The sequence below is a fragment of the Taudactylus pleione genome, unplaced genomic scaffold (assembly GCF_031769625.1).
Source record: "Taudactylus pleione unplaced genomic scaffold, aTauple2 ptg000070l, whole genome shotgun sequence".
NCBI lineage: Eukaryota > Metazoa > Chordata > Amphibia > Anura > Myobatrachidae > Taudactylus > Taudactylus pleione.
This window is the reverse complement of record NW_028284472.1, coordinates 9,978,718-10,005,815: the sequence shown is the minus strand read 5'-3', so window position 1 is coordinate 10,005,815 and position 27,098 is coordinate 9,978,718. Positions and strand designations below refer to the sequence as shown.

Here is a 27,098-nt window from a genome sequence, read left to right as displayed (position 1 = left end):
ACACAGAAAATAATTTTTTTTTTGGTTTGGACTGGAGTGTACTTTCGGGGGTTACAGCACCCTTAACGGTCAAGCCAGCCGGCCCTTTACTTATGACACAGGCGCACGCTTGGCACTACTTTGTTGATGCACGTGCGGCTACTGCGCACACAATTCACAAACACAGAAAATAATTTTTTTTTTGGTTTGGACTGGAGTGTACTTTCGGGGGTTACAGCACCCTTAACGGTCAAGCCAGCCGGCCCTTTACTTATGACACAGGCGCACGCTTGGCACTACTTTGTTGATGCACGTGCGGCTACTGCGCACACAATTCACAAACACAGAAAATAATTTTTTTTTTGGTTTGGACTGGAGTGTACTTTCGGGGGTTACAGCACCCTTAACGGTCAAGCCAGCCGGCCCTTTACTTATGACACAGGCGCACGCTTGGCATACTTTGTTGATGCACGTGCGGCTACTGCGCACACAATTCACAAACACAGAAAATAATTTTTTTTTTGGTTTGGACTGGAGTGTACTTTCGGGGGTTACAGCACCCTTAACGGTCAAGCCAGCCGGCCCTTTACTTATGACACAGGCGCACGCTTGGCACTACTTTGTTGATGCACGTGCGGCTACTGCGCACACAATTCACAAACACAGAAAATAATTTTTTTTTTGGTTTGGACTGGAGTGTACTTTCGGGGGTTACAGCACCCTTAACGGTCAAGCCAGCCGGCCCTTTACTTATGACACAGGCGCACGCTTGGCACTACTTTGTTGATGCACGTGCGGCTACTGCGCACACAATTCACAAACACAGAAAATAATTTTTTTTTTGGTTTGGACTGGAGTGTACTTTCGGGGGTTACAGCACCCTTAACGGTCAAGCCAGCCGGCCCTTTACTTATGACACAGGCGCACGCTTGGCACTACTTTGTTGATGCACGTGCGGCTACTGCGCACACAATTCACAAACACAGAAAATAATTTTTTTTTTGGTTTGGACTGGAGTGTACTTTCGGGGGTTACAGCACCCTTAACGGTCAAGCCAGCCAGCCCTTTACTTATGACACAGGCGCACGCTTGGCACTACTTTGTTGATGCACGTGCGGCTACTGCGCACACAATTCACAAACACAGAAAATAATTTTTTTTTTGGTTTGGACTGGAGTGTACTTTCGGGGGTTACAGCACCCTTAACGGTCAAGCCAGCCGGCCCTTTACTTATGACACAGGCGCACGCTTGGCACTACTTTGTTGATGCACGTGCGGCTACTGCGCACACAATTCACAAACACAGAAAATAATTTTTTTTTTGGTTTGGACTGGAGTGTACTTTCGGGGGTTACAGCACCCTTAACGGTCAAGCCAGCCGGCCCTTTACTTATGACACAGGCGCACGCTTGGCACTACTTTGTTGATGCACGTGCGGCTACTGCGCACACAATTCACAAACACAGAAAATATATTATTTTTTTAGCACTTGGGGGGAGCACCCCTGATGGACAGAGCACCCCCTGGACAACACTGCAGCACTCCTTTAGGACTGGGACACTGCACAGGACTTTGGAGTGGACACAGCCCCTATGGAGAACTGACTGCACAACACAGTCCAGCCAGCCCCTATGGACTTTGAAGTAGTGGACACAGCCCCTATTAACAACAGCAGCACAGCACAACACAGCCAGCCCCTATGGACTTTGAAGTAGTGGACAACAGCAGCACTACACTACACTACACAGCCCTAACTCCCACCCTCCCTCTTCACTGTCCACAGCCGAGTGAGAAAATGGCGCCGACGTGGGTACCTTATATAGGATCCAAAACCCGCGAGACTCGGAAGGCGGGATGATGACGTTTTGCCTCGATTTCAGATCCGAGTCAGGCGGGAAAAGTCGAGCCTGATTCGGATCGGACTCGGATCGGGGGGGCTCGGGGGGGTTCGGATTTCAGAAATCCGAACCCGCTCACCCCTAATCACAACACTCACTGTATAGAAACTCCATGTAAATCTGACCACATTCAATGTGCAACAATTTGTCAGATTCTAGCTGTCATTTTTGTAGCACAGCCTCTAACATGACAGTTAGAAGTTGATTGGTTGATATGAACTCCTGCACTTTGTCTCTCTCCTAGATTTGATAAACATCTTTATATTATGCACCAGGCCATCAACCAATGCATGGATTATACTTCTATGGAAAAAAATTACACTGTGATTCAAAATGAGTTTTAATGAACTCCTCACCTGTCTATCAGGCCACCAGTAAATCCTAGTTAGACAGTCCGAAAAGAATACACATGGCAAGGACAAAGCACGCTGAGTCCAAATAACAGAATTTGGGTCAGATGCATGGGAAGGCAATAACAATAAGCAGGGAAGAGACAGATACGGAATCCAGAGATAATTACAATATTCGGTACACAGCAGTTGTTAGCGAGCAGACAAGGCGATTGCAAAGCAGGGTCTGCAGACAGGACAGGTCTGTACACAGTGATCCAATATAAGAAAAAAGGGAGGAGGAATCAAATAAAAACTTGAGGTCAGAAGCTGATGTCTCATTCAAATGTTCCAATGGTGTGCACAAAGGCCAGGTTCACAGAACAATCACATAGCACTGACTGCTAGATGTTCTCGCAATAGGTGGGATGTACTGTATCAAGTATAAAATGTGGTTGTGGAGGTTTACCACAATACATATATATCCCCACATCTATTGAATAGATCTGCATTATGATGTCACAGCATGAATAAAACTCTGGAATGCATAACTTTTCGGAGCTTGTGCCAATAGCAAAAGCTATGAAAAGAGGACATTGCTTATAGAAGCCTATGGGCTTCTTTTGCAAAAAAATCCCCAATAGCCATGCACATGGAAGAGATGTCCCAACATGTAACTCATTCTGCATACTGGCTTTAAAATATGCTGGTATACAGATGAATAGGGGCAGGATATGTCACAATCAAAATGCAATACTTGATACATCCCACCCTATAAGTCTTAGGAGATGTGGTTTCAATCACAGACAGGTTACTTGGCAGTGCATGTGCAAACACATGGGTCATACTCTGGAATCTCTGAGAAGAGTCATATCGCCCAGGCAATTTGTCAAACTAATGCAGCATACACACTAGACGATAAGTTGGACGATATGAATGTTAACGATATCATTATCGTTCATCTCGTTCAATATCGTCCAGTGTGTATGCACGCTTCCACGGATCATTAACGATGTCTTTCATCAGCTGTACTTGCAGGGCAACCTGATGATATCACCAGGTTCTGGAAGTACTGGGGGTGAGGGAGGGTGCCGTCACTGAACGATATCATTAATGATATCGTTCAGTGTGTATGCTCATTGTCGTTAATGACATTGAGCCTGGCAGTGATGGGGAAGCACTTAACGATATTGCTCATGGAGCATATAATTAAGTGGGTATGAGCCTTAAGTGGCATGGGTACTGAATAAGTGCTTAGGTAGCACAACACATATCGCCGATTGTGACAGGCGCCTGTTTTCACTAACACTGCATTCATCTTACTTTAATATCTTCTGCTCTGTTTGTTGTCATCATGAATGATCACCCTTCTGACAGCCGATTATATCATTTGCTGCTAAACTGTTAAATACAACATATGATGTTTAACCCCTCGCTTTAGAAGGGTTTGAGTTTTATATGTACATTTGTATTTTTAGACTTACTAATGTACTATTATATCCACAGAAGATACATATTTCCCATAAAGGTTGCAGCAAGCTAAATGTTAAATAAATTATTCTTTAAACAAAAGCATAGAGGAAATTGGCAGGAAAGAATAAATTATCTCAGCATTAATTAAAAATATATAGTCAAGGATACTGTATTTTTGTTACTTTCTCACATTCCTTTTTGCAAGTACTCAATCTTTTTTCAGAAATAATCATTATACTGGAATGCTATTCAATTATTTAGGATTTTTTTTAAATGTTGCTAATAATAGTATATAAATCAATTATTGTTAATAAATAAGTATATTAGCCCAGAAGAAAGCAAAGCAGCACCTGCAACAGTGACATGCGGTAAGGTAAATGGCTGGGGAGACATACATAGAGATGGGTCTGAGTGCAGGGAGCCTGTCTCACTCACTATTCAATGTAACTCTTCAGTGTCAATTGATTCTCCTATCTGTATCACTGTATTTTCTCATGCTGCTGCTGCTACCGATCTCTAAACACTGCAGGGCACTTCCTGGTCACATGTCACTCTCCTAGCTCTGATCTCTAAACACTGCAGTGCACTTGCTGGTCACATGACACATCCAAGGTGTCCATCAGTGCTAAAGGCATGCCCCAATGCTCAGAGGCATGCCTCTATTAACTATCTTTATGTGCAATTTACTACCCATGGTGTGGCCCACCCCCAGATCTGCAAGTGTCTGACTATACAGAATAGAGGCTGAGCTGCTCCTGTCTCATCTCCTGTCTCCCTGCAATCCCAGGGAGCTCCACAAAGCAGGTAAATGTTAACTACAGAAATTATTACAATAAACAAAGTAGATGTATATAAATTATACATATCTTCTTTGTATTATTCTAATAATTTTTATATCAAAGCTCAGGGGTATGATAGGGGAGGCAGACCCCTGCCTATCCTGACTGCACGACCCTGACCTGCAATGATGGGAAACACGATAAGATTTGTTTCTTACCTTTGGGATAAAATACCCTCTGAATGTGACATCCTGAGTAGTAGCATGCGGGAGATTAGTAGGAACTATATTTCCAAATCTTTGAACCTCATGGATAACAGCGTCAGTATAGGGCATGTCCTTACGATGTACTGCCTGAGGCTCCGATGAACCAATAATTTTTTCAATCTCATTTTGGACTTTTCCTGTTTCCAAAATAACAGATGAAACAATAAACACAATTACATCTATCATGTCCTCACACTTTTCAGATTGCTGACTATTCCGGTCACTTAACTTTCTAGCAACAATATCACTTAACTCAGTGGTTCCCAAACTGGGTGCCACAAGTTTGTGGTCCAGTCCCAAATCAAATGTGTATTGGTCAATGTGATGGGCAATACCATTGCTGGTGGCTACAAACATAAAATATGTGCACAAACAGAAGTGCTACACTGTCCATCATCCAGAGGTGTCACACCTCCAGACACCCCTTGCACAAAAAGGGACATGGCATCATGTCCGCAAGGCCATGCCTGCTGAGTTGTCATGTTTCGGGGTCATGACTGTGTGTCATGTTCCCTTTGTCATCATGCCGTGGGCTTGCCCAGCTCTCTGGGAGCTGCTGGGAAGTCTTCAGCCTCTCTGGACACAGGGGATGTGTGGAATGGTTGATCATTGATGCTAGACACTCATTGACACCATCAGAGGGGGTGACAGCCAAATTGCAGTGCAGCTCTGCTATTTGAGTATTAACCGTTCTTATGGTGTCACCCGGAGCAGCCCATACCCCCTGCATCCCCTTAGTTACACCACTGCCAACACCACATAACTGGCCTGAAGGATGATAGGTACAGTAAGCACAATTTACTTAATTTAATCATTTTTGCCGATTATCTCAATAAAAATGTTTTGGCCTTGGGGGTGCCCTGAAAAAAAAAAAAAACTCTAGGTTGGTGTGAATCAAAAATGTTAATGAACCACTGACTTAACTGATATGTGCATCTTGCAATATATCATTTTTCTTAAAAATACTATGGGGTCTATCTATCATAGGTGGGTTAGTGGGGGCATACTACACTATGTAGACAAAAGTGATTGGACAGTGACAGCAAATAGATCAATGAGATTTTATTGATGTCAGTACTTCGTAGGCACACCCTGCGCAGTGATTACTGCAGACACCCTTCTTGGCAAACTGTCCACAAGTTCCTGGACAACAGCAAGTGGCATGTGTTGCCATTCCGCCTTAAGTACAGTGACCAATTATGACACCGAAGAAGGTCGAGTCGACCTAGAATGCACCTGTCACTTTAATTAGTCACAGAGGATCTCAATGGGTTTAAGATCTGGACCCTGAGTTGGCCATACCATCCGGGTTACCAAATTTTCTGTATACCAGTCCAGCATCACCCTGCACACATGACAGGTGGCATTGTCGTCCTGATAAAAACATTAATTGTTTCCATAGAACTGCAAGTGCATGGGCCTCCCTACCAAGTGTCCTAGTTGAAACAGCCACACTAGTGGGGTTGTCCAATTACTTTTGTCTACATAGTTTATATGCATATCGCAGAGATATAAAATGCAGTTTCTGGGCAACTTATCAATCCTCTTGGAGCCTTGGCGAAAACCCTGCTCCTACATTGGAGTTGCAAGTGAAAGCGTTCCAGCATTATGTGCATGGGCAGCCATTGAACAGTATAGGTAACACCATCTCAAGATCATGTTACCTAGTGCCAAATAGTTAACCTTTTTTCTGCTTGATAAATTGTATGTCTACACAGTCCTCACTGCAGGCTTTGGGGACGGAGGTCACATGTAAACTTAGAGGGATCATAGGAGAAATCTGGATTTTTTTAGTTGTAGCCCTCTTGTTAAATAGGATAAAGCATTGATAACTTATTTCTCTGGCAAAAGAGGAGTTTTCAATGTTTGAGTCCCTATAAGTCATATACTTTCAAATTTAATTTTATATGCAAGATGATCATTTACTGTACTTTGGATTTCTGGGAATTTCATCATCAACAGAAGACCCCATCTCAGAGTGGTCGAGGTTGTCTCCATGCCAGCACCAAAGAGATCCATCACAAGCGCTGATAGATTGTCATTGGTGAAATACAATTCAGGACTTGGTTTCTCCTATAATGTATAAGATGGGAATTGTTGTAAAGTAACATGCAAGTAACATAAGTGAGATATGTGCAGGCTGCAAGTGTGTAATATGTCAGACAAAAAAACTTATTGGTCCCCCATATTTAATGAAACAGTACCGGGCTCTTGAGGTCTATGGGGGAACCACTCATTGGTTGAGAGGCGGGAAATGCGGAGGCTGAACCAGCATTCAGTAAGTACTGTCCTTAGAGGACAGCGTTTTGTCCGGTGGGCTCCGTGTTTCCATTTTTCCAAGACCGTGGATGCCTCTTCAATCGATTAATTGGGTGGATAGTGGGTTACACACTATACGATGGTGGCTGAGATCCATTGTGTTTCACAAGAATGGCCATTATAATGTTTAGGACCCAGATAAGATGCAAAATTTAAAGAATAGCAAGGTACACTATTCTTCCCGAAGCGCCTCAGTCATGCTGGGCAAGCTGTGCCATATAGCATGTAGAACAGTGTTGGCTAACCTTGACACTCCAGCTGTTGTGGAACTATATATCCCAGCATGCCCTGCCACAGTTTTAGCACGCCCTAATAGCAAAACTGTAGCAGTGCATGCTGGGTTATGTAGTTCCATAACAGCTGGAGTGTCAAAGTTAGCCAACACTGGTGTAGAAGGTAGGACACATCTGATTTAATGCTTATATAGAGTCACTTTGAAAATAACTTTCAGTGCTTTAAATATACATGTGAAAATTTGAATGAACCTACAACCTACAACTGGATGGAAAGTCCTATATTTACAGCTCAATGAACTAGAATAAGTAAAATCTGTTCTTTTGTTTGGTTCTTCTAAAGCAATTTCCTTTGACAATTAGGATTATTGAACCCCTTTACAATTCAGGGTTTTAAAGAAACAATGTTATACCATACAGTTAACAATACTGTGAGGGAGGTATTATGCTGTATGCATTCCATGTTTTGTGATACAGTACGACAAATTCTCTAGGCAGGTAATGTGAGGCATATTAAAAAAAAAAAACACATCATAAGGCTCAAGTTCGTAAGTTCTGCAATACCTCCTGTTGTTTCACCAGGAATGTGTCGATAAGATTCCTCTGATCATTAGCATCTAATTGTTTCTTCTGGGCGGTGAAATTCTCTCTTATGAATTTATACATCTCATCTCTATTGTTAGCCAAAGTTTTCTGAATTCCGGGAAACCAGCTCATCACAGAGGGAAATGCGTTGTACAGCTTACAAAAGAAAAATGATATACTGTATATTCAGATAGTTTTAAGAAGCAATTTACAGATTTTTTAAAAAAATAAAAGACAATTTAATAAAAAACAATAACTTAGAGCACCTAAAAAACAAGCAACATGTCACGGTAAAATATCACCAGTGATTTCATTAAATTTAACAGTTCTTACAGTATCAGGTCTTTCAGAGTAATTATGTTAAATGTTCATTTAATGGCGGAACTCTCAGACTGAAACTGTCCGTTGCCAGTGGAATATTATCACAGCTTTGCAAATGAAAGATAAAAAAATCATTGTGAATTAATAATTCTTCCTTGAGACCAATTGCTGGGAGTGTAAGGGCAGATCTAGGAAAACCAATAATGGGTTCTTTCTGGAGGCCTATTTGCAATGAAAACTTATTATAACTACTGATTACTGGACTTTTTTCTTTGAGAATGGCCAATTTTGTCAAAAGTCCCTCTAAGAAAGAAGTTTGGTCTTGTGGGAGATTTGTCCATTCTGGAGGCCAAATGGATAGACACTGCATTTTGCAAAGGACCAATCATTTAAAGGAAAATACATGATTCTGTTTGCACATAAAGTGGTCACAAATCTGGACGCCTACAGCGATCTTAAATCCTACGTGACTATATGACCGTATTTTGAGTCATATACATAAAAGTGATCACACTGCCACAGCCTACTGGCTTCAAGAGTAACCATCATCTACCCTATGTTAGATACGACTGAAAATGGCATGCATACCTGTGACTCGGAATAGGTCACAAGTCTGGTTACACAGCCACGACACACCCACAAGGGTGGATCTCTTATAGGTGAATGCCCCATTGCCACCCAGTAATGCCCAATCAACCATCACTGAGATGCATACCCATCAGAATCACTGGTGTTTTAAGATGCGTATGCATCCCACAACATATGTGCCATTTTAAAAATTGCTATATGCGTCAGCTTTCAGACTTGAATGATATACAAAATCAGTTATTAAAAATAAAGTAGAAATGTATATTATTATCTTTTGTGATGTCATCATGCACCTTCACTGAAACCTGCAGATGGTGTAGTAATTCTCCACAAATGTATCAAAGGGCAGTAGCATGCACAGGTCTTCCAAAAATTTGGCCTGGCCACAGTGGTAGGGGTCATGGCTATGTGTGGAGAAGTGGCTAAGCCAAATCGGGTTCCTCCTTCAGAATTGGCAAATTTGTGTGAGCCGAGGGAGAGCATGTCTGCGCCATCTAGCCGGTGGTGGTGGATAAACTATAAAGTAGAGTTCTTACCATGGCCTTCGGGCCACCAGCTAATTTGACATTTTCATTGACAAGTTTCAAAAGCCTCAAGAGTGTTGGATCCTCATAATCAAATCGACGGCTCAGTAATATGGACACAATTATATTGGCAACAGCAGCATTTATAATCATGGAATTATCAAATGGTTTTCCTGCAATTACAAAGACAGAGGAAGTGAACTTTTTACCAATATACTAAATAAGTAAATTATGGAAAATGTGATTGTTAGTTTTAATCATTTTTAAGATTTTTGTCTACTGTATACATATCTTTTACTTTTAATTATGTATATCTTGGGTCTTCACAGTTCTATTATACTGTATATGTTTTTATGTTTGGCTGTTGACTGCACCCCGACGTATGCAGGGCAGTCCGGAGCACTGTCTCATGCCCTTAAATCACATAGGAGAACCACTACATTCGTTATCTGGCATGGGCTTAATATAAAGTGTGTAATGTGAGTAGTGCGCAGGCCTGGAAAGTTTCTCTCTTATCTAATCCAAATGCTGGTGAGTGGTGAATTGGACCATGCAGATTTTGGGGTCTATTTACTAAGCCTTGGATGGAGACAAAGTGAACGGAGATAAGGTACCAGCCAATCAGCTCCTAACTGTCATATTTCAAACACAGCCTGTCATATTGCAGTTAGGAGCTAATTGGCTGGTACCTTACCTCCATTCATTTTATCTTCATCCAAGGCTTAGTAAATAAACCCCATAGTCTGTATAGCATAGTCGTGGCAGCCATTGTATCTGAAGCACTGTGGTCTCTGCAATGCTTCAATAATTGGGAATGCTCACCTTATCCACCATAGGTCTGAAAAATGCCAGTGCCATGGATAGACATGGTTAGTGTCAGCTGCTGCACAAACATTAGCTGGCACTTCTGTAACATTGCCTCTTCAGCAATAGGTCAGAATGTAATAGCCTCTGATTTTGACAATTTTTCGTCAAGTTGTAAATTGCCAGATGTAAAATTATTTAGAACTCACGTTGGCGCATCCTTTTCCCAATTTTATCATTGGACTGAATTAATTTTGCCAAATGCAATAACTTCATAAGTTGCCAACCTCACCCTTGAAAAACATGACAAAAATATAGTTCCCCCTGGTCAGCATTATCTGGCCAGTACTTGGCCCTTATTGCCTGTGTCTTACCATGAATATAATACACAGCTCCAATTGGCCGTTATTAACTAGCCGAAACAACCTTTTTTTTTAAAGAAACGCAATGCTGGGGCTCTCTAGGGAAAGTCATGGTCAAACATCTAGGGGCCAATCCAATTAGCCGGGAAGAGTACGAGTTGCCGTTGCAACGGCGTTAAAACGCTGGCAATGGACCGATATCTTGCACCCTTCGCGGCCCGCTCTGAGCCCAAATTTATGGAATGGGGCTGCAAACAAAATTCCGTGAATTCGGGCTGCTATAAAGTGTGCTCATTGCTGCGATGATTTGCGCCGGCGAAATCATCGCAGCTACTTGGATCGACTCCTTAGTTTTCTTTGTAAATCTCTCAGATTATTATTATCATCATCATCATCATCATCATCATCAAGAGTCAGTTATTAACAAATTATTATATATGGAGGGAATTGTATCTAAATATATTTGTAAGGGGCCAAATTAATATTATTTTTGTCAAAGTGGCATCTTTTTTGTTTTTCCTTATTTCTAGGAAGGGAAGGGAACATTTGTTTGGCACCCTTCCCTACAGTCAGTGCTGAATAGCCTGGCATATTGTATGAGAGGTTGGGGAGTGGGGCACACATCATTATTATTATTTTTAGCAATGCCCAACCTATTCCAGATGGTTTTTTTTTAACTTGATGCTTCATATGTCCATGTATTACTTATCTCACCAATTCTAATCTCAGATGGCTGCCTCGCCTCTTTTGTGAGTAGAATGAGCAATTTTATATTGTATTTCTTGGTAATTCCCGAAAGTGTAATCATATTTCCAAGCATTGCTTATCTCACCTATGTAATTACTTATCTGACCCAAGATGGCTGCCTCCTCATTTCCTGCAAATGTTCCACACTTTGTGTCCTTCCGGAGAAAACCACTATATAGATAAACATTATTATTATTATTATTGGTAACGCGTTTCACTAGGTAAAGGGCACCCAGCTTCCTCAGGAGTATGTGCATATACATGCTCCTGAGGAAGCTAGGTGCCCTTTATCTAGTAAAACGCGTTGAGGTGGTTGCTCTGTGAATCCTGACTACATTGGACCTCTAACTTGGGACCCCCACAATCCTTTGGGACTGAATACAGTGCCAGAACATTAATACAGGTGGATAAATAACAGCTCATTTCATTGCACTGTGGATGCTAAAGACTGTTGAAACCAATTGCGCTGACTAAGTGTATGGCTGCTTGATACCTCAATACATTGGATATAGTGGAAGGTGTCCTAGGTCCTATACCATTTGTTTTACACACAGGACCAGAGTTATAACTGACATTGTTGCTGTTTCTCTTGTATTGGAACTTTACACGGAAAGTACTGGTTAATTTGTTCTATACACAGGACTATAAGATACCTTAGTTGTTTCAATATTCTCTATGAGATTTCTGTACTGAGAGTGCTGGTCACTTGTCTCATCTTCTTTTTTTATTATTATGTGTGGCTACTGAATTTATGTCATTTCACTTTTATCTTTGTATTTATGTAATAAATGATATATTGTATTATCTTAGAAATCACCGTCCATCTTTATAAGCGCTGGTTTTTTATATTAAATCATGTATTGGTCTAGAACGGTCAAGCCATACTGTAGGTGTATTTAACACATGAACAAGGTGCAAAGGTAAAATTAAACAGCCACAGACCTTTGTAGGTGTTTATCTTTTTCACTAAAAAATCACTTTCATCATTAATCTTGTTTTCAATTGTTTCCTTCCCCATCCCGAAATCTCGTAGCGTTGAGAGAGTGAACCGTCTCATCACTTTCCAGTTTTCATCATAAGAAAAAATAACTCCTGAGTGGAAGGGACAAACACTTTCAGAAATAAATATTTCATAGGGTAAAAAAAAACTAAATTTCAAAGGGCCAAATGTAATAGGGTTTAGAAAATGTGATAGTAAAGTCTCACATTTTTTAAACTCAGCCAATGTAATAGAGTCGGAGAACAGGCAAACTCGCATGTTTTTAGTCTAAAAAAACTCTCACGATTTAAACTCTCATCCCGATGTTTTCCCATTTTGGAAAAACAACTCGACCAATGGGAGAGTTTACTGCTAAACTCTCACATTTTTCATAACTCTCACCCTATTTACATATTGCCTTAAGTGTTACAAATGGATTATTCAAAGAGACAAAAATGGATCCAAAGGCAAATTAAATTAGGTTACATTTTTTAATTAGGAATTTCTGTCTGCTTGTTCAAACACCATTAATCACAACACACAGATAAAAGCAAGATCAAATACAAGGTACATGAGCATACAGAAGCAAATACATCTACAGTAATTGTGAGTTTAGAAAACGTATCATTAATTAACTGTCTCATTATACAGGAACAATATGTAGTTCAGTAAAATGTGCTACTGGTAAAAAAAAAACAAGTAAATAAAAACTGATGCAATAATAATAATAATAATAATAATAATAATAATAATAATAATAATAATAATAATGTTAATAATAATAACAACAATAATAATAATAATAATAATAATAATAATATTACCATGTCCTTGCATTATCTCATGGTAAAGTGTAACCTTTGCTCTTCCAGAAAACTCATCTGCGTGGTTTACAAGAGCATCTTTCACTGTCTCATATCCGGTCAGGATGACCATTTTCTCTTCTCCTATCTGTATAGAGTACACTGTGCCATACTTCTCAGAAAGCTGCAACAACATTCGCCTATGTAAGTTATATATAATTTACAAAGTATTGCTTCTAAAATTCTAGGATTTTGTCAAATACTGTTATGTAAGCAATAATAGTACAATTAATATAAATTAATATCAACTGTTCTATAAGTGTGTTAAATACATAAACTATAACTTTCCTAATAATATGAAACCTTGCTTATGCACTACATTCATTTATTTATTTATTAACAGTTTCTTATATAGCGCAGCATATTCCGTTGCGCTTTACAATTGGAAACATTTATAGAACAAAACAGGATAATAACAGACAGACATAGAGGTAAGAGGGCCCTGCTTGCAAGCTTACAATCTATAGGGAAATAGGCATTGTTACACAAGGATAGGTGCTATATATTGCAATTTGGTCCTGCCAGACTGCAGAGTTTCTTTGTTGGCTGTATGATCCAGTCACACAGGAATGTTGGCCAAATATCAGGAGGATGTGAAAGATAGACAATGTGTGAGGTTGTGTGTGGACTGTGAGAGGGGATGTAATAAGACATGGAAGCTATGAAGCTTATGTGGTCAGTTCTGGAATCTGATAAACTTGTCTGAAGAGGTGAGTTTTCAGGGAACGCTTGAAGGATTGAAGACTAGAGGTCACACAACATACAAACCAACCAACATGTCTGCTACAATAAGTACCCAGAGAACTAAAAAAAATAGTCTCTATTGTTGGTGTATAATAACAACAGGAAAATTATTTTTTATTATTATTTATAGTTATGCATTATACTTGACTTGCATTTATTCAAATGTTGCACTTTGAAATTCACATATGTGTGCTTACTGTAAGCATGCCTAAAGGTGCACAGCCACTAGCAGATATTAATGGACGACTGAACGATAACAACATCGTTATCGTTCAGTCGTCCATTAATCGTGCATGAATCAGGCACTAGAAATTTGGAAATGACCAGCGATGCGCGCTGCCTCATCTGCTAGTGGATGTGCTGGATAAGTATAGTCTGCCCTATAGACCAGCTGCTGCCTAATTAATTGATTAGTTCCATAAAGTATCTTGAAACAATAAAATTACCATGCCATTCCATTTATCCTTCTGATGAAAGTGTGAAATATCACACAGAAATGTATTAAGCATATGAAATATTTGCTTCCTGACCTTGCAATTTTAATGTTCTCTTGCTTATAAACTATTGCAACATACCATTGTATTGAGGGACAAACTATCTATGAACTTTGATTGAGTGATGTTATTTTGACCTCTGGCAAGTATATTCATTATGAACAGTGACTTCCTGCTACTAATATAAGAGGGTACTCTCATATCAAATATACAGTATGTTATAGCAATCATAGAAATTATTATTTTTATGATGTAAGATGACCCATATTTTTCACATTTTTATAATGTATAATTAAATTGTGATTAAACTATTTAAAAATGTATAAACATTTTCTAAGGCTATAAATACATGCAGATATTTCTCTCAGTGGTGTACTAAGGGGGATGCATGTAGGACACCTTGCCCTTGGCGCCATCTGACTGGCTCGGCAGAGGAGGCGCCATTGGCTTGGGCAATGTCCAGCACTGGGATCAAGTATTGATCCCAGCGCTGGAAGTCCTGCAGTCTGGTGAGATGTGTTCCCAGCCGGACACATCTCACTGGACTTTTCCCAGAGGTGGGTGATGTTTGGCGCTAGCCATGAGCTGGGTGGCAGATTGGTGGCCTTTTGAATCTTGCACTGGGACACAATCACGGCTCATGGACCAGCAACCAATTGAAAGTGGCAGGGGTCAGGCAATGGCAGCTCACAACGTCATACGGGATGAAGTTAGGATGCTGATGGTTGAAATGCCGACTACTGGCTTCCCAACTGTTTAATCCCAGCAGGGGTCTACTGACAGGTGTTGAAATCCCGATGCCTGTCAGTTTACCTATGCCGGGAGCCCCATGCCCAGCATACTGAACAAAGCTAAGCCGGGTGGGGGGGCGTGTTCAGCCGTGGGGAGGAGGGTTAGGTTAGGGGCTCCTGGGGGGGACTTAGGGTTAGGCACCCCCCAGGAGGGTAAGGGTTAGGCTAGGGAAAGGGGGGTTAGGGTTAGGCACCCCTTGGGGGAAGGTTAGGGTTAGGCACCCCTCCAGGAGACTTAGGTTTAGGCTGTGGGAATGGGGGGGTTAGGTTTAGGTACTTAGGGGGGGTAGGGTTAGGCACTGGGGGGGAGGTCAGAGTTAGGCACCCCTAATGGAGGGTTAGGGTTGGGGGGGAGAAGATTAGGGTTAAACAGTCTACTTACCGATAGGGATTTGGATGCCTGCCGGTCTTCTGCTGTTGGGATTTGAACCACTGGGCATATGTCCAGCGGTCATTCATACCGATCCCGTGTCATACATCACTGGGTGGAAGAGTCAGTTTTGCGGTGGAAGGTGAAGGATGAAGACGTCATGCAAAGAGCTCTGGCAGCCACAGGGCACAAGAGAGAATAGCTCCAGTGGCGACTGAGAACCAGAGAGTGCTGTACTGGTGGAAAAGTAAAAGAGCTAACAAAGCTCCCCACTGCAGCCTCTTCCACTGGACAGGTAGGCCCTCTATGAGACCTTCCCATCCTTAATCCCTCCCTAAACCGCCAGGTTGTTGGGCACTCAGCCCATGTGAGTAATCAGGCCTTAGGCCTGCGCAACTGATAAGCAGGCATTAGACCCGTGCTTCTGAAACTAAAAGTGATCTTGGGCAATAATAGTAAAGGGTTAATCTACTAAACACTCACTTGAAATGGGTGTGCTCTGGGCAGCAAAAATGCAAAAAAGGGGGTACCCCAATGTCCTCCAGTAAATTGTATATCAATTGGTATAGCAAATTGTATTTTGTAATATTTTTGGTGTATTGTGTTTTTTATCTTATTTTTATTTATAATTTTTATTTTTTATTTTCTATTATTATTAATTATTATTATTATTATTATTATTATTATTATTATTATTATTATTTTTGTATGGTTGATATACTTTTTTAGTTTTGTTTTGTTTAGTCCTTTATCTAGGACACACTTCCATCAGCACTGCTTAAATAAAGTACATTTTTATACTTATTATTTGTAGTCATAATTTTTAATCTTGACATTTCTGCCTATGTAAATGCACTAATTCCTGGAGCGAAATTTGCTATACCAATTTATATCCTGGGCAATTAACCCAGGTCACATAAATGGGGGGTGCCATATTACTCAAGGTTGCATAGAATGTATTCTAAAGTGCTGAAAATATAGGGGGAGATGCATCAATTCTTGGAGATAAAGTGGAGAGAGATAAAGTACCAACCAATCAGCTCCTAACTGTCATTTTTTTTAAACACAGCCTTTAAAATGACAGGAGCTGATTGGTTGGTACTTTATCTCTCTCCACTGTATCTCTCTCTTCAAGGCTTGATACATCTCCACCATAGTATTTAAATGCTCAGTTATAGAATCCCTGCCAAAATATTGTAGAAATCTAAAGTAGGCATGAGCCAGACAGAGAGCCATTGTTTGGATTGCAATTATTGAGTTAAAAATTTATTATCAGTTATCTCATGCTGACTGAGAATTAGTTACTCAAGCTTCAATTATTTAAATCCCAGCTGAAAAGAAATTGAGTATTTAACAAACTGCAATACAATACAATACACACAATGCCGTACACTACCACTATAACACTGATATCAGACTTATGAAATGAAGTTTACTGAACTCATGACTTATTAGTTGGACCCCTAATACATTATGAATACCTCATATTATTTTGAATAATACGGTATAAGGACTTTGTCCAGAACTATAATTACACTTCAGTCAATATTTGTTAGTCTAATACTATTATTAAATAATTAGTAATGATTATCTTTCACTTTTCATAGCCAAGTTTTCCAAGCTGAATCTACTATAGTTATCACTAATATTTTTTTTGCCACTAGCACAGTAGAAGGCAATCTCATGTTAGTAAAGTAAGTCACATAAAAAGCTAATGTAAAAATATAAAGTAAGTAGGAACCAAAACAGTGTGGTTTAATTAATCAGTTTTCTGTTCAAATACAAGTGGTCACTTTCTGCGGTGTCACCGTTTCTTCCTATTTCCGATGTAGCACTGCAGTTGAATGAAAATCCTACATATTGAAAGCTTTATGACTTTCAACTTTTTCATCAGCTTACACGTTTCATCACTGTAAGTAACTTCTTCAGAGGTGTTGAGAATGAGTACAGTAATTAAACCTTTCTATTTAATCCTAATACTAAAAGATTTTATCTTCTACATCACTCTACCTTAACATAAAAGATCAAATACAGCTCTTAAAAAAATATCATACAATATTGATGTACATTTTTAAAACTATTAATGCAAATATTACTATTTCATTCTAACAATGTTTAAGATGTTTCAAATCACATAATCTCAAGTGTAAAGGTAAAACCAGGCACTGCTATGGAGCGACCGACTCTGAATCTGCTGTGCCAGGATTTAGTCATTAATTTGCCCAAAGATTTGTTCTTCCAATTTTTTATCCTCTAAGATATAACCTTACTCTCAGCATCTTTAAGTTCTACTGCAGATCTACACTACTCACTGTTTTAGAAATAACACAGGAGAAATGCTCGTGCCATGCAGAAGCCTAGGTAAGGATGTTATATCCATTAACACCACCTTTCTTTCAGCTACAAATTTAGACTACCATAATATCCTGATTCCTATATTTCTGCAGGTAGGAAACTCATGCTTCTATTCAAGGCTATCAATAAACACATTGAGCAAATATAATTTGATATGGTTCCTTCATCTCACTTCTCTGTGGTGCAGGAACTCAATTTGCTAATCTTGCATAATCCAAACAATAATGTGTAAACATGTCACATGAATTTACTACACTCAGTGTACAGTTACCAAGGGGTGGTTTGTATACCCACCATTTGGTGGTGTATTTTTATCTAATTACTGAAGATAGAGCTGCTTGAAAACCACAAGAAAAACAGTTTTACAAAAATGTTAACCACAAAATGTATAAATCTAGGCATAGCAAACCACCCAGAAAAAAGGCAATTAAAAGATTAAGTGGTTGTGACAGGCAAGACTGCTTAAACCACAGGTAGCGTGACTATCATGAAAACTTCTGTTAAAATTATTCAAATAAATTGTTTAAAAAGACTGTCCTTATTCTGTTTATAAATTAAATGCATGTTCACAAATGTAATAATATTAACACCCTCTATTTAATATTAATTATAATGAGCCCCTCTATTTTATTATTAATTTTAATAATCCCTATATTGTATTATTGATTATAATGTTGACATACATTTGCTTATTTATTTTTATAGCTTCCTTTATATAATAATAATAATAATAATAATAATAACTCCCTATACTTTATTCATAATTATAATGCCCCCTACAATTTCTATAAATAATTAAGTTCCCTATATTTTCTTATTAATTAAAATGGACCCCACCTATTTATTAATTATATTGGTCCCATTTTAAAAAAATAGAATAATAATATTAATTATAATGATACTGATAATAATATCATCCTTATTTAGGTTACAGTGTTCATTGCACCTATTGGCCCCTACATTTTTCTGTGGTGTAGTGGTATCATGAATTTCATACCTACACTCATTCTTCTTTAGATTCCTCATAATCCATTGGTTGGAAGACAAAAGAACATTGAAATGATGCGTACCATGCAGATAAAGTCTCTGACATGAAATTACTTAAGGTCTATGTACCCAACTACAGTACATAATAGTTGGCAAGAAAGTGGTCTCATCTCTCACATCTCTGTGTTGTTTAGGGTCAGTACTGGATGTTATGCTGTCTAAACCTTCATTTAATCATAAACCTTTTATTACAGGGCCCAGAATGATGCCTAATACTGTATATTGCTTTTAGCTGATGCAACTTTGACAGAGGCTTGACATGTCATGGGTTGATTCTTTTAGCCTCAAATCCCCTTTAAGCACAGGGAAGTGCTGCTGTGTCAGGTTTACCATTCTGGAATCCCCTACAAAGGGGTTGTGATCTTGGTTTGGTAAGAATTCGGGGTGACTGGCCTGGATATCAGAACTCCTCATCCACAGATCTTGGATGTTGGCGAGACCTGGTCAAAGGTGCGGAGTCTAATCTGCAGGGAGGTGTTCGCCAGTGACCCCTCTAAGCGGGATATGGGCTTAGCTGCACCCTGCAGATAGGTTGCGGTCCTTTCTCCAGGTATCCAAACCCTGTGGGAATAGAGACTTAAATAACAGTGGTCCATGGGAAGTGCCTAGCAAAGTCACTGCTACACAAGGTTTTACACCAGAAGATGGTACTTGAGAGGTACTTAGGAATTGGCACTTAAGTGATACATTAGAGTTGGCACTTGAGAGGTACACTAGAACTGTCACTTGAGAAATGCATGGAAGGTAATGTGCTGACGCACCTTTGCACCACGGGGTGGCACTCGAGGAATACACAGGTGATGGCGTATGGCACACTTTAGCACTTCGGGGTGGCACTCGAGGAAGACACAGGTAATGGCGTGTGGACATACTTTTGTACTAAGAGGTGACACTCGAGGAAGACACAGGTAATGGCGTGTGGACGCACTTTGCACCACGGGTGGCTCTTGAGAAAGACACAGGTAATGGCATGTGGACGCACTTTTGCACCACGGGGTGGCTCTTGAGAAAGACACCAGAAATGGCATGTGGACGCACTTACACTGAGTGGTGTGTGGACGCACTTTAGCACAACCGAGTGGCACACAAGGATTACACAAGGAGTGGCGTGCAGATGCACTTTTGCACTGCAGAATGGCACAGACAGTGAACACTGGTAGAGTTGAAATAACACTGTCGGAAGTAAAGCACTCAGGCAGAAGATGTTTAATCGCACTGCTGTTCCGGGAGACACTGGTAATAATACACAGGCAGGGATGTTGTTCACACTGTTGCTCAAAGGAGACACTGGAACTGATACACAGGCAGAGATGTAAATGCACTGTTGCTCAAAGGAAACACTGGAGACTCTGAAAACAAACGAGAGAACCAAGGAAACCTGGAACAAGACTCTACTAGCTCACTAGGAGTAACAATTGTTGATCAGGCAACTTCCTGGAGTTCTGGAGCCGGATATACCCAGGGGTAGCAGATGAATGGAGCACAGTGTCAGCTGACCGAGATCATGCTACCATTGGTTGGGATACTGTCACATGATAGGATCTGTCATGGCGGCGCCCATGCTGGGAACTCCGATCCCTGACACACACAACCAACCATGGAAGTCCACAAGCACCTAAGGCAGAATGCTCAGCACCTCGCCCATCACTGCACCAGATGTCTGACCGAATGAGAAGTCAGGGGAAGCTGGCATGGAGGTAAGAGATGACTGATCCTAGGCTGAACCCTGACATGCTGTATGCCACACTTATGGTACCTCTGGGCTCACTGATTTTTGTTCACATCCCATACAAAGGTCCACCTGTCTGTGGTAAGATCAAGCCATGCTGCACTATTTTGTCTCTTATTCCACTCTTATTTTATTGCATTTATCAATTTAGAAACAGACCATCATTTAACCCCTTCCTTAAACTACAGTAGGTTTATTATAGTAAATTGAATATTACTGTACCTGGTGAAATGTTTCATAAGGTCTTTTCATGTTCAGAATGTGCAGGTTTCCGATGATTGGTAAAGGTTTGGGCCCAGGGGGGAAATTGTGGTAAATGTTTCTTTTGCGTCCATAGAAAAGAATTGCCACAAAAATACATAGAATAATTGACAGTATTGTGACTGGGTCAGTGATAGTCATGGTGTCAGCAAAGCTTCCTCCTATCAAATGAGAAAATGCACATGTATGGAAAATTTATAGAAATAATAAGACAATGGGGGTAAATTTACTAAAGTGAGAGTTTTTAGAAGTGAGTTTTAAAAGTAATGTTGCCCATAGTAACCAATCAGATTCTACTTAACATTTAACTAGCACCTTCTAGAAGATAATAGCTAGAATCTGATTGGTTGCTATGGGCAACATCACTTTTAAAACTCACTTCTAAAAACTCTCACTTTAGTAAATATACCCCAATTAGTTAAATGTCAGTTTGTATGCCAGTGAAATAATTTCAGGATAACTACAAGGAGTCGGAGGACTAAAAACCGTTAAATGCGCATAATAATACAATTATGTCAACTGTAAAACTGCATTTTCTTTTCTTTTTCTTTCATTTTAGAATTATCACTCATATTAGTTTAATGCATTTTAAATATTTTTTTAAATAAAATGTAATATTTTATTATTTATTTTTATTACTAATATTCTTGTTATAATTTGAAACATTTCACTACCTTACCTATTTCATAATATGAAATGGAGCAGCTCACTATCTGGCTCCTGTAATAATAATCAAGCCTGTCTAATATTAGCTAGCTATCCAGTATAACTGCTAGCCCTAGAGCAGGGGTGGCCGACCAGTCAGAGGCAAAGAGTCCAAAAATATCTGTAGCTATGTCAAAGAGCTGAGATCATGCGCACACCGAACGCCAGAACAATATAAAAAACATAAAAAAAAAACAGATCCACATAAAAAACCCTGAAAAAGCCACATATACAAATAATACACTGAAAAAGTCCCATCCACACAAAATAAACTAAAAAAGCCACATGCCCAAAAAATACATTGAAAAAAAAAAACAGATTCACACAATACAATCCAACCCAGCTCCAGCCCTCCATATGTCACTCCAGCCCTCCATGTGTCACTCCAGTCCCATTCATGTGTCACTCCAGTCCCCTTCATGTATCAAAACAGCAGCCCCCCATGTGTCACTCCAGCAACCCCTCCATGTGTCACCCCAGCAACCCCTCCATGTGTTACTTCAGCAGCCCCTCATGTGTCACTCCAGCATCCCCTTATGTGCCACTCAAGCCCCCCCTCTCTCCCCGGGCCACTTCAGTCCAGCCACCTTCTTCCACACTCCATCCCACTCCACGGGCTACTCCAGCCCCTCCACATGTCACAAATAAAATGAAAAAACAAAATTAAAAACCCGACAGCTCTTATCCTGTTGCAAATGTCTGTGTCACGTAGGTAGATTCCGACATCTGCGACCGCATTCTCCTCGTGGGTGCAGGTTCAGTCACAAGTTGAGCTGTGCCTCCTATTTATGGTGCGACATTACCATATCTCCCATATATGCCTCCGGAGCGGAGCAGACTGCTGCAACAATGTACTTGTCTCCTCTGAACAGCTACGCGCCTATCAGAGGAGGCAGTCAGTGTCAGTCAGGGGAGTCGGCAGGGGAGCCGCATCCGAACAACTGAAGAGACACAGGTTGGCCACCGCTGCCCTAGAGTTTACATTGTTAGAAAGCATACAGCTATCTAGGTTCTATAACTTGGTTTTGGATTAATTCTGAGAAAGGACTATTGATAAATTTTAAATACCAATTGCAGTAAATAACAAAAGGTTGTCAAAATTCCAATCATATAAGTAAAACCTTTAGGAGTTTATAAGGAATAAATTATATACATATAGATAAATTTGTGAGGCATGATTATTTTTGGCAGGCACAACAGACTTTCTGTTATTAACCACTTGCTGATCACCCATGACCTCTTTACTCAGCATTACCTATTTAAACTGGCAGGCAGCAAATTATATCTGTGGTCCAAAGGCATTTTAATAAATACAATAAATCACCCAGTGACATTTTTTTCCTGCAGGCCCCCTCCCCCGGCAGGTTACCTGCCAGCCATGTCTCTGGCAATGTCTTCTCAAATTTGGTGATTGCACAGAAGTTAGGAAAGACTCTGGTAACGTGCCAGATTCCTTCCCAGTCTGTGCTGGTGCCATAAGTGCTAGTTTAACAACAGGTCAGCCAGGGAGATTGCCCAGGGTGCCACGCATGCAAGGGGGATGGGCACACACATACTGTAGATACATCATTATCGGTATAATGTGAACTGGGTGTTCTGGTGTTTTGTGAGGCATACTGTGAACCATGGGCTGTAATGTGTGGGAGTAGTGCTAGGAATAGTTGCACATTATGGGGGAGATGTACTAAGCCTTGGAGAGAGATAAAGTACCAACCAAACAGGTCCTACATGTCATTTTTCAAACACAGTCTGTGACATGGCAGTTAGGAGCTGGTTGGCTGGTACTTTATCTCCATTTACTGTATATCCATCCAAGGTTTAGTAAATAGGCCCCTTTGTTTGTAAAATGACAGAAGCTGATTGGCTGGTAATTTATCTCCAGAATGATTACTAATACTCACTCTTACACAAGAAGTGTAAGGAAAAAGGTATGAGAACATTGAGAACATAGTTCCAACCAGTGGTGGCTCCAGAGGTGGGGCTGCAGCGCTGTTCAAAATTGAAATAGGGGAGCCACACCAACCGCCAGTGAGTCCCAGCCAGCGATGTTTGATAGAATTTGGAGTGGCAGTTGGTGTGGCTCCCCTATTTGAATTTTGGACTGCACTGCAGCCCCACCTCTGGAGCCACCACTGGTTCCAACTGATATTGTCTTTCTTATTACCATAAACTACTGCTTTTTTAATTATTAGAAATATAAGGGAGAGATACAGTAGTTAATATCACAGTTATGTAATGATTTATTAATAACCATATAATGATTTACTAATATCACATAATGATTACTAAGCATAAGGGAGAAAAAACAACATTGAACACTTAGTGCCAACTGATACTGCTAGTTTAATTTATGAAATACTGTATAAGTGAGGATAAATACTGTGTGAAATAACAATAGTGCACTCCTACAGTGTTTATATTAAATATAGGTGAGAAGGAAAGAACACCAGTAATGAGCACATAGTTCCAACCTGTTCTCCTAAACTTTGACAACTGATTAGATAACAGTATCGGTAAAAGTTTAACATTAACAACGTTTGGTACTGGCATGAGAAATTTATAGGTGATACTTATTGTCTGAAGAACATAAACGTAACAGCCAATTAAGGTACACTCACTCACTACATGTAGGGCCAATAAAACAATATTGAGGAACGAAACCCATATAAGGTGTAGTGTAATAAAGAATAGAATAACTTGAGTTCAGTCATAATTTGAATTCACAGAATATTATCAATTTACCAATAAATAAACTTGTCAAGTTAAAATTTTGGTGAATGCGCAGTAGGGAAATCGCCAGCGCCATTTTCCCGATGCATTGCACATGTGCAGTAGACTCCGGGCTCAAACTAGTACCCGGAGTTTACTGAATGTATCAGTACACAGCGGCCGCTGGAGAGAGAGGCGGGAGCCCTGGATGGTGAGTGAACACCAGGGGTGTATCTACCCATTGGCCAGGATGGCACTCGCCAGGGGCGCCGACAAAAGGGGGGGCGCCGCGCGGCAGTGCCACCAGTAGCCAAGTGGTGGACAAGTCTCTCGGCCCCACAAGTGTAGGACTGACCACAGTGAGAGCGGTCTGCCCTACACAGTTTACAAACAGACAACCGCCAGCGGTGGCTGTGTGTGTGTAATAGCAGCCAGCCAATGAGAGTCATACAGACTCTCATTAGCTGCTGCGTCGACCGCAGAGGGAGCTGTCTGGAGCTCACTCATGAGCTCCGTGTTCTGGTTCCCCCCGCAGCATGTGACGGGAGAGACGTCATATGTCATGACGTCTCTCTCATGCAGGAGAAGAGCGGGCCGGGACTTGGACAGTGGCGGTCGCGTCAGGAGCGGGGACCAGGTAAGTTTAATTTTTTTTATTGTTCTTTGTGTGTGTGTGTGTGTGTAAGCCTGGCACTACAGAGGGAGGGGGCACTGAAATAGGGGGTGTCCGCTACTGGGGCACTTTATGTGTGGGTGCCCGCTACTGTATTGGGGTGGCCAGTATGGGGGCAATTTATGGGGTGTGGCCACTACTGGAGGCAATTTATGGGGGGTGGCCACTATTGGGAGCACTGTATAGGGGTGGCCACTACTGGGGGCTGTGTATAGGGGGTCTACAATTGGGGGCACTGTATAGGGGACTACTACTGGGGGCTACTACTGGGGGCACTGTTTAGGGGGGCTACTACTAGGGGCAATGTATAGGGGGGACTACTACTGGGGGCAATGTATAGGGGGGACTGCTACTGGGGGCACTGTATAGGGGGGCCTACTACTGGGTACTATTACTGGGGGCACTGTATAGGGAGGACTACTACTGGGTACTATTACTGGGGGCATTGTATAGGGGGGACTACTACTGGGTACTATTACTGGGGGCACTGTATAGGGGACTATTGCTGGGGTCTACTACTGTTGGCACTGTATAGGGGGGACTACTACTGGGGGCAATGCAGCATAGGGGGGATTACTACTGGGGGCACTGTATAGGGGGGCTACTACTGGGGGTGATGCAGCAGAGGGGGGATTACTACTGGGGGCTTACTACTGGGGGCACTGGATAAGGGAGGTAGGGGGCACATGTACATTTCATTGCCAGGGGCGCTTGGATCCCTAGATACACCCCTGGTGAACATGGACCCCCTCCTCTCTAAATACACCCCTGTATCTATTTACCTATCTATCTATCTATCTATCTATCTAATATCTATCTCATAACTATCTATCTCATATCTATCTTTATATCTATCCTCATATCTATCTATATTTCCATCTTCCTTATATCTATCTTTCTATATATCTATCCATCTATCTCATATCTCTCATATCTATCTTTATATCTATCCATCTTTCCATCTCCCTTACATCTATCTCCTATCTATCTATCATTTTTAAAATCAGCTAAAATCATGTAATTTAAAATCTGAATTCAGATTTATCCCGATTTCCGTATATATATATATATATATATATATATATATATATATATATATATACAGTATATATATATATATATATATATATATATATCTATATACCAACCCAAAAAAAAAGGATGGTGACACTCTGATTCTTATGAAGATAAATATGTATTTAAAAGTGTCACAAGAAAACCAATGCTTCTGAGCTCTTAGCCCCTTTATCAAGGTGGTTCACACCTTGATAGAGGGGCTAAGAGCTTCCGAAACGTCGGTTTTCTTGTGACACTTTTAAATACATATCTATCTTCATAAGAATCAGAGTGTCGCCATCCTTTTTCTTTGGAATTGATTAATAGTGGAGGGCAGAGGAGCACAGAGCATCAAGTAAGCGGAGTGCCGGACCTCATCTACAATATATCTATTGTTACTATGTGTACCGACATATCTTTTTCTCGTTATTACTGTTGTTTTGCAATATACTTTTAAGTGTTAATAAGAAAATGACACTTCCTCTTTGAAACTTCAGAAATCTAGTTCGAATATACAATATTGATTTTAAGTAGCTGTACTCATGGTAACGTCCTACCTGTAACACTGCAGCCAGAAGAGAAGGATCCTTTTTCTTTTAGCCGCAGAAAACTCACAAGATCTATTCCGAAGACTCAGTAAATTCGTTTCAGCTCGTCCACCTTTATAATGCAGCTGCAAATCATAATATATTTGTTCAGGGATCAAAAGGACAAGTTGTCTCACATACTGTAGTGTAACCTGTTTTGTAATTAGGTTTTTGTGAACTGGCCAGAAAACCCTTCAAAAGTAACCTAGCACCTGGGTGATACCATGCTGTACTGCAGGTAGGGCAGATGTAAAATGCACAGACAGATTTAGGTGTGGGAGGGGTGTGTCCCAGTTAAAATCTCAATTGCAGTGTAAAAAAAAAGCTGTCCAGCATTTGTGGGCTACATGCAAAAGCAGCCAGTTTTTACCATGCATGCAAAACTAATACATGTGTTTGCACCCTTTTTATTGGGCTTTGCTCCCAACTCAAAATCAGCCCTGTGTAATATATAACTGATATTTCTTTGATCATTAATAATGTGATTTCTACTTACTGTTTTCTACTGCAGTCCAATATCACTTTTTT

At 40.5% G+C, this 27,098-nt stretch overlaps 1 protein-coding gene across 1 annotated transcript in view; it reads right to left on the bottom strand.

Moving 5' to 3' along the window:
- The window catches only part of LOC148533762 (cytochrome P450 2K4-like), a 36,517-nt gene extending 9,852 nt beyond the window's left edge, over positions 1-26,665 (bottom strand). Inside the window, exons 1-8 of the mRNA XM_088467248.1 lie at positions 26,541-26,665; positions 20,802-21,001; positions 13,011-13,173; positions 12,150-12,299; positions 9,307-9,467; positions 7,841-8,017; positions 6,656-6,797; positions 4,677-4,861 (exon numbers count right to left, since the gene is read on the bottom strand). Of these exons, the coding sequence (XP_088323374.1) occupies positions 4,677-4,861; positions 6,656-6,797; positions 7,841-8,017; positions 9,307-9,467; positions 12,150-12,299; positions 13,011-13,173; positions 20,802-20,981 (1,158 nt within the window). The 5' untranslated portion in view covers positions 20,982-21,001; positions 26,541-26,665. The remainder of the gene's footprint in view (positions 1-4,676; positions 4,862-6,655; positions 6,798-7,840; positions 8,018-9,306; positions 9,468-12,149; positions 12,300-13,010; positions 13,174-20,801; positions 21,002-26,540) is intronic.
- Positions 26,666-27,098: the final 433 nt, after the last annotated feature.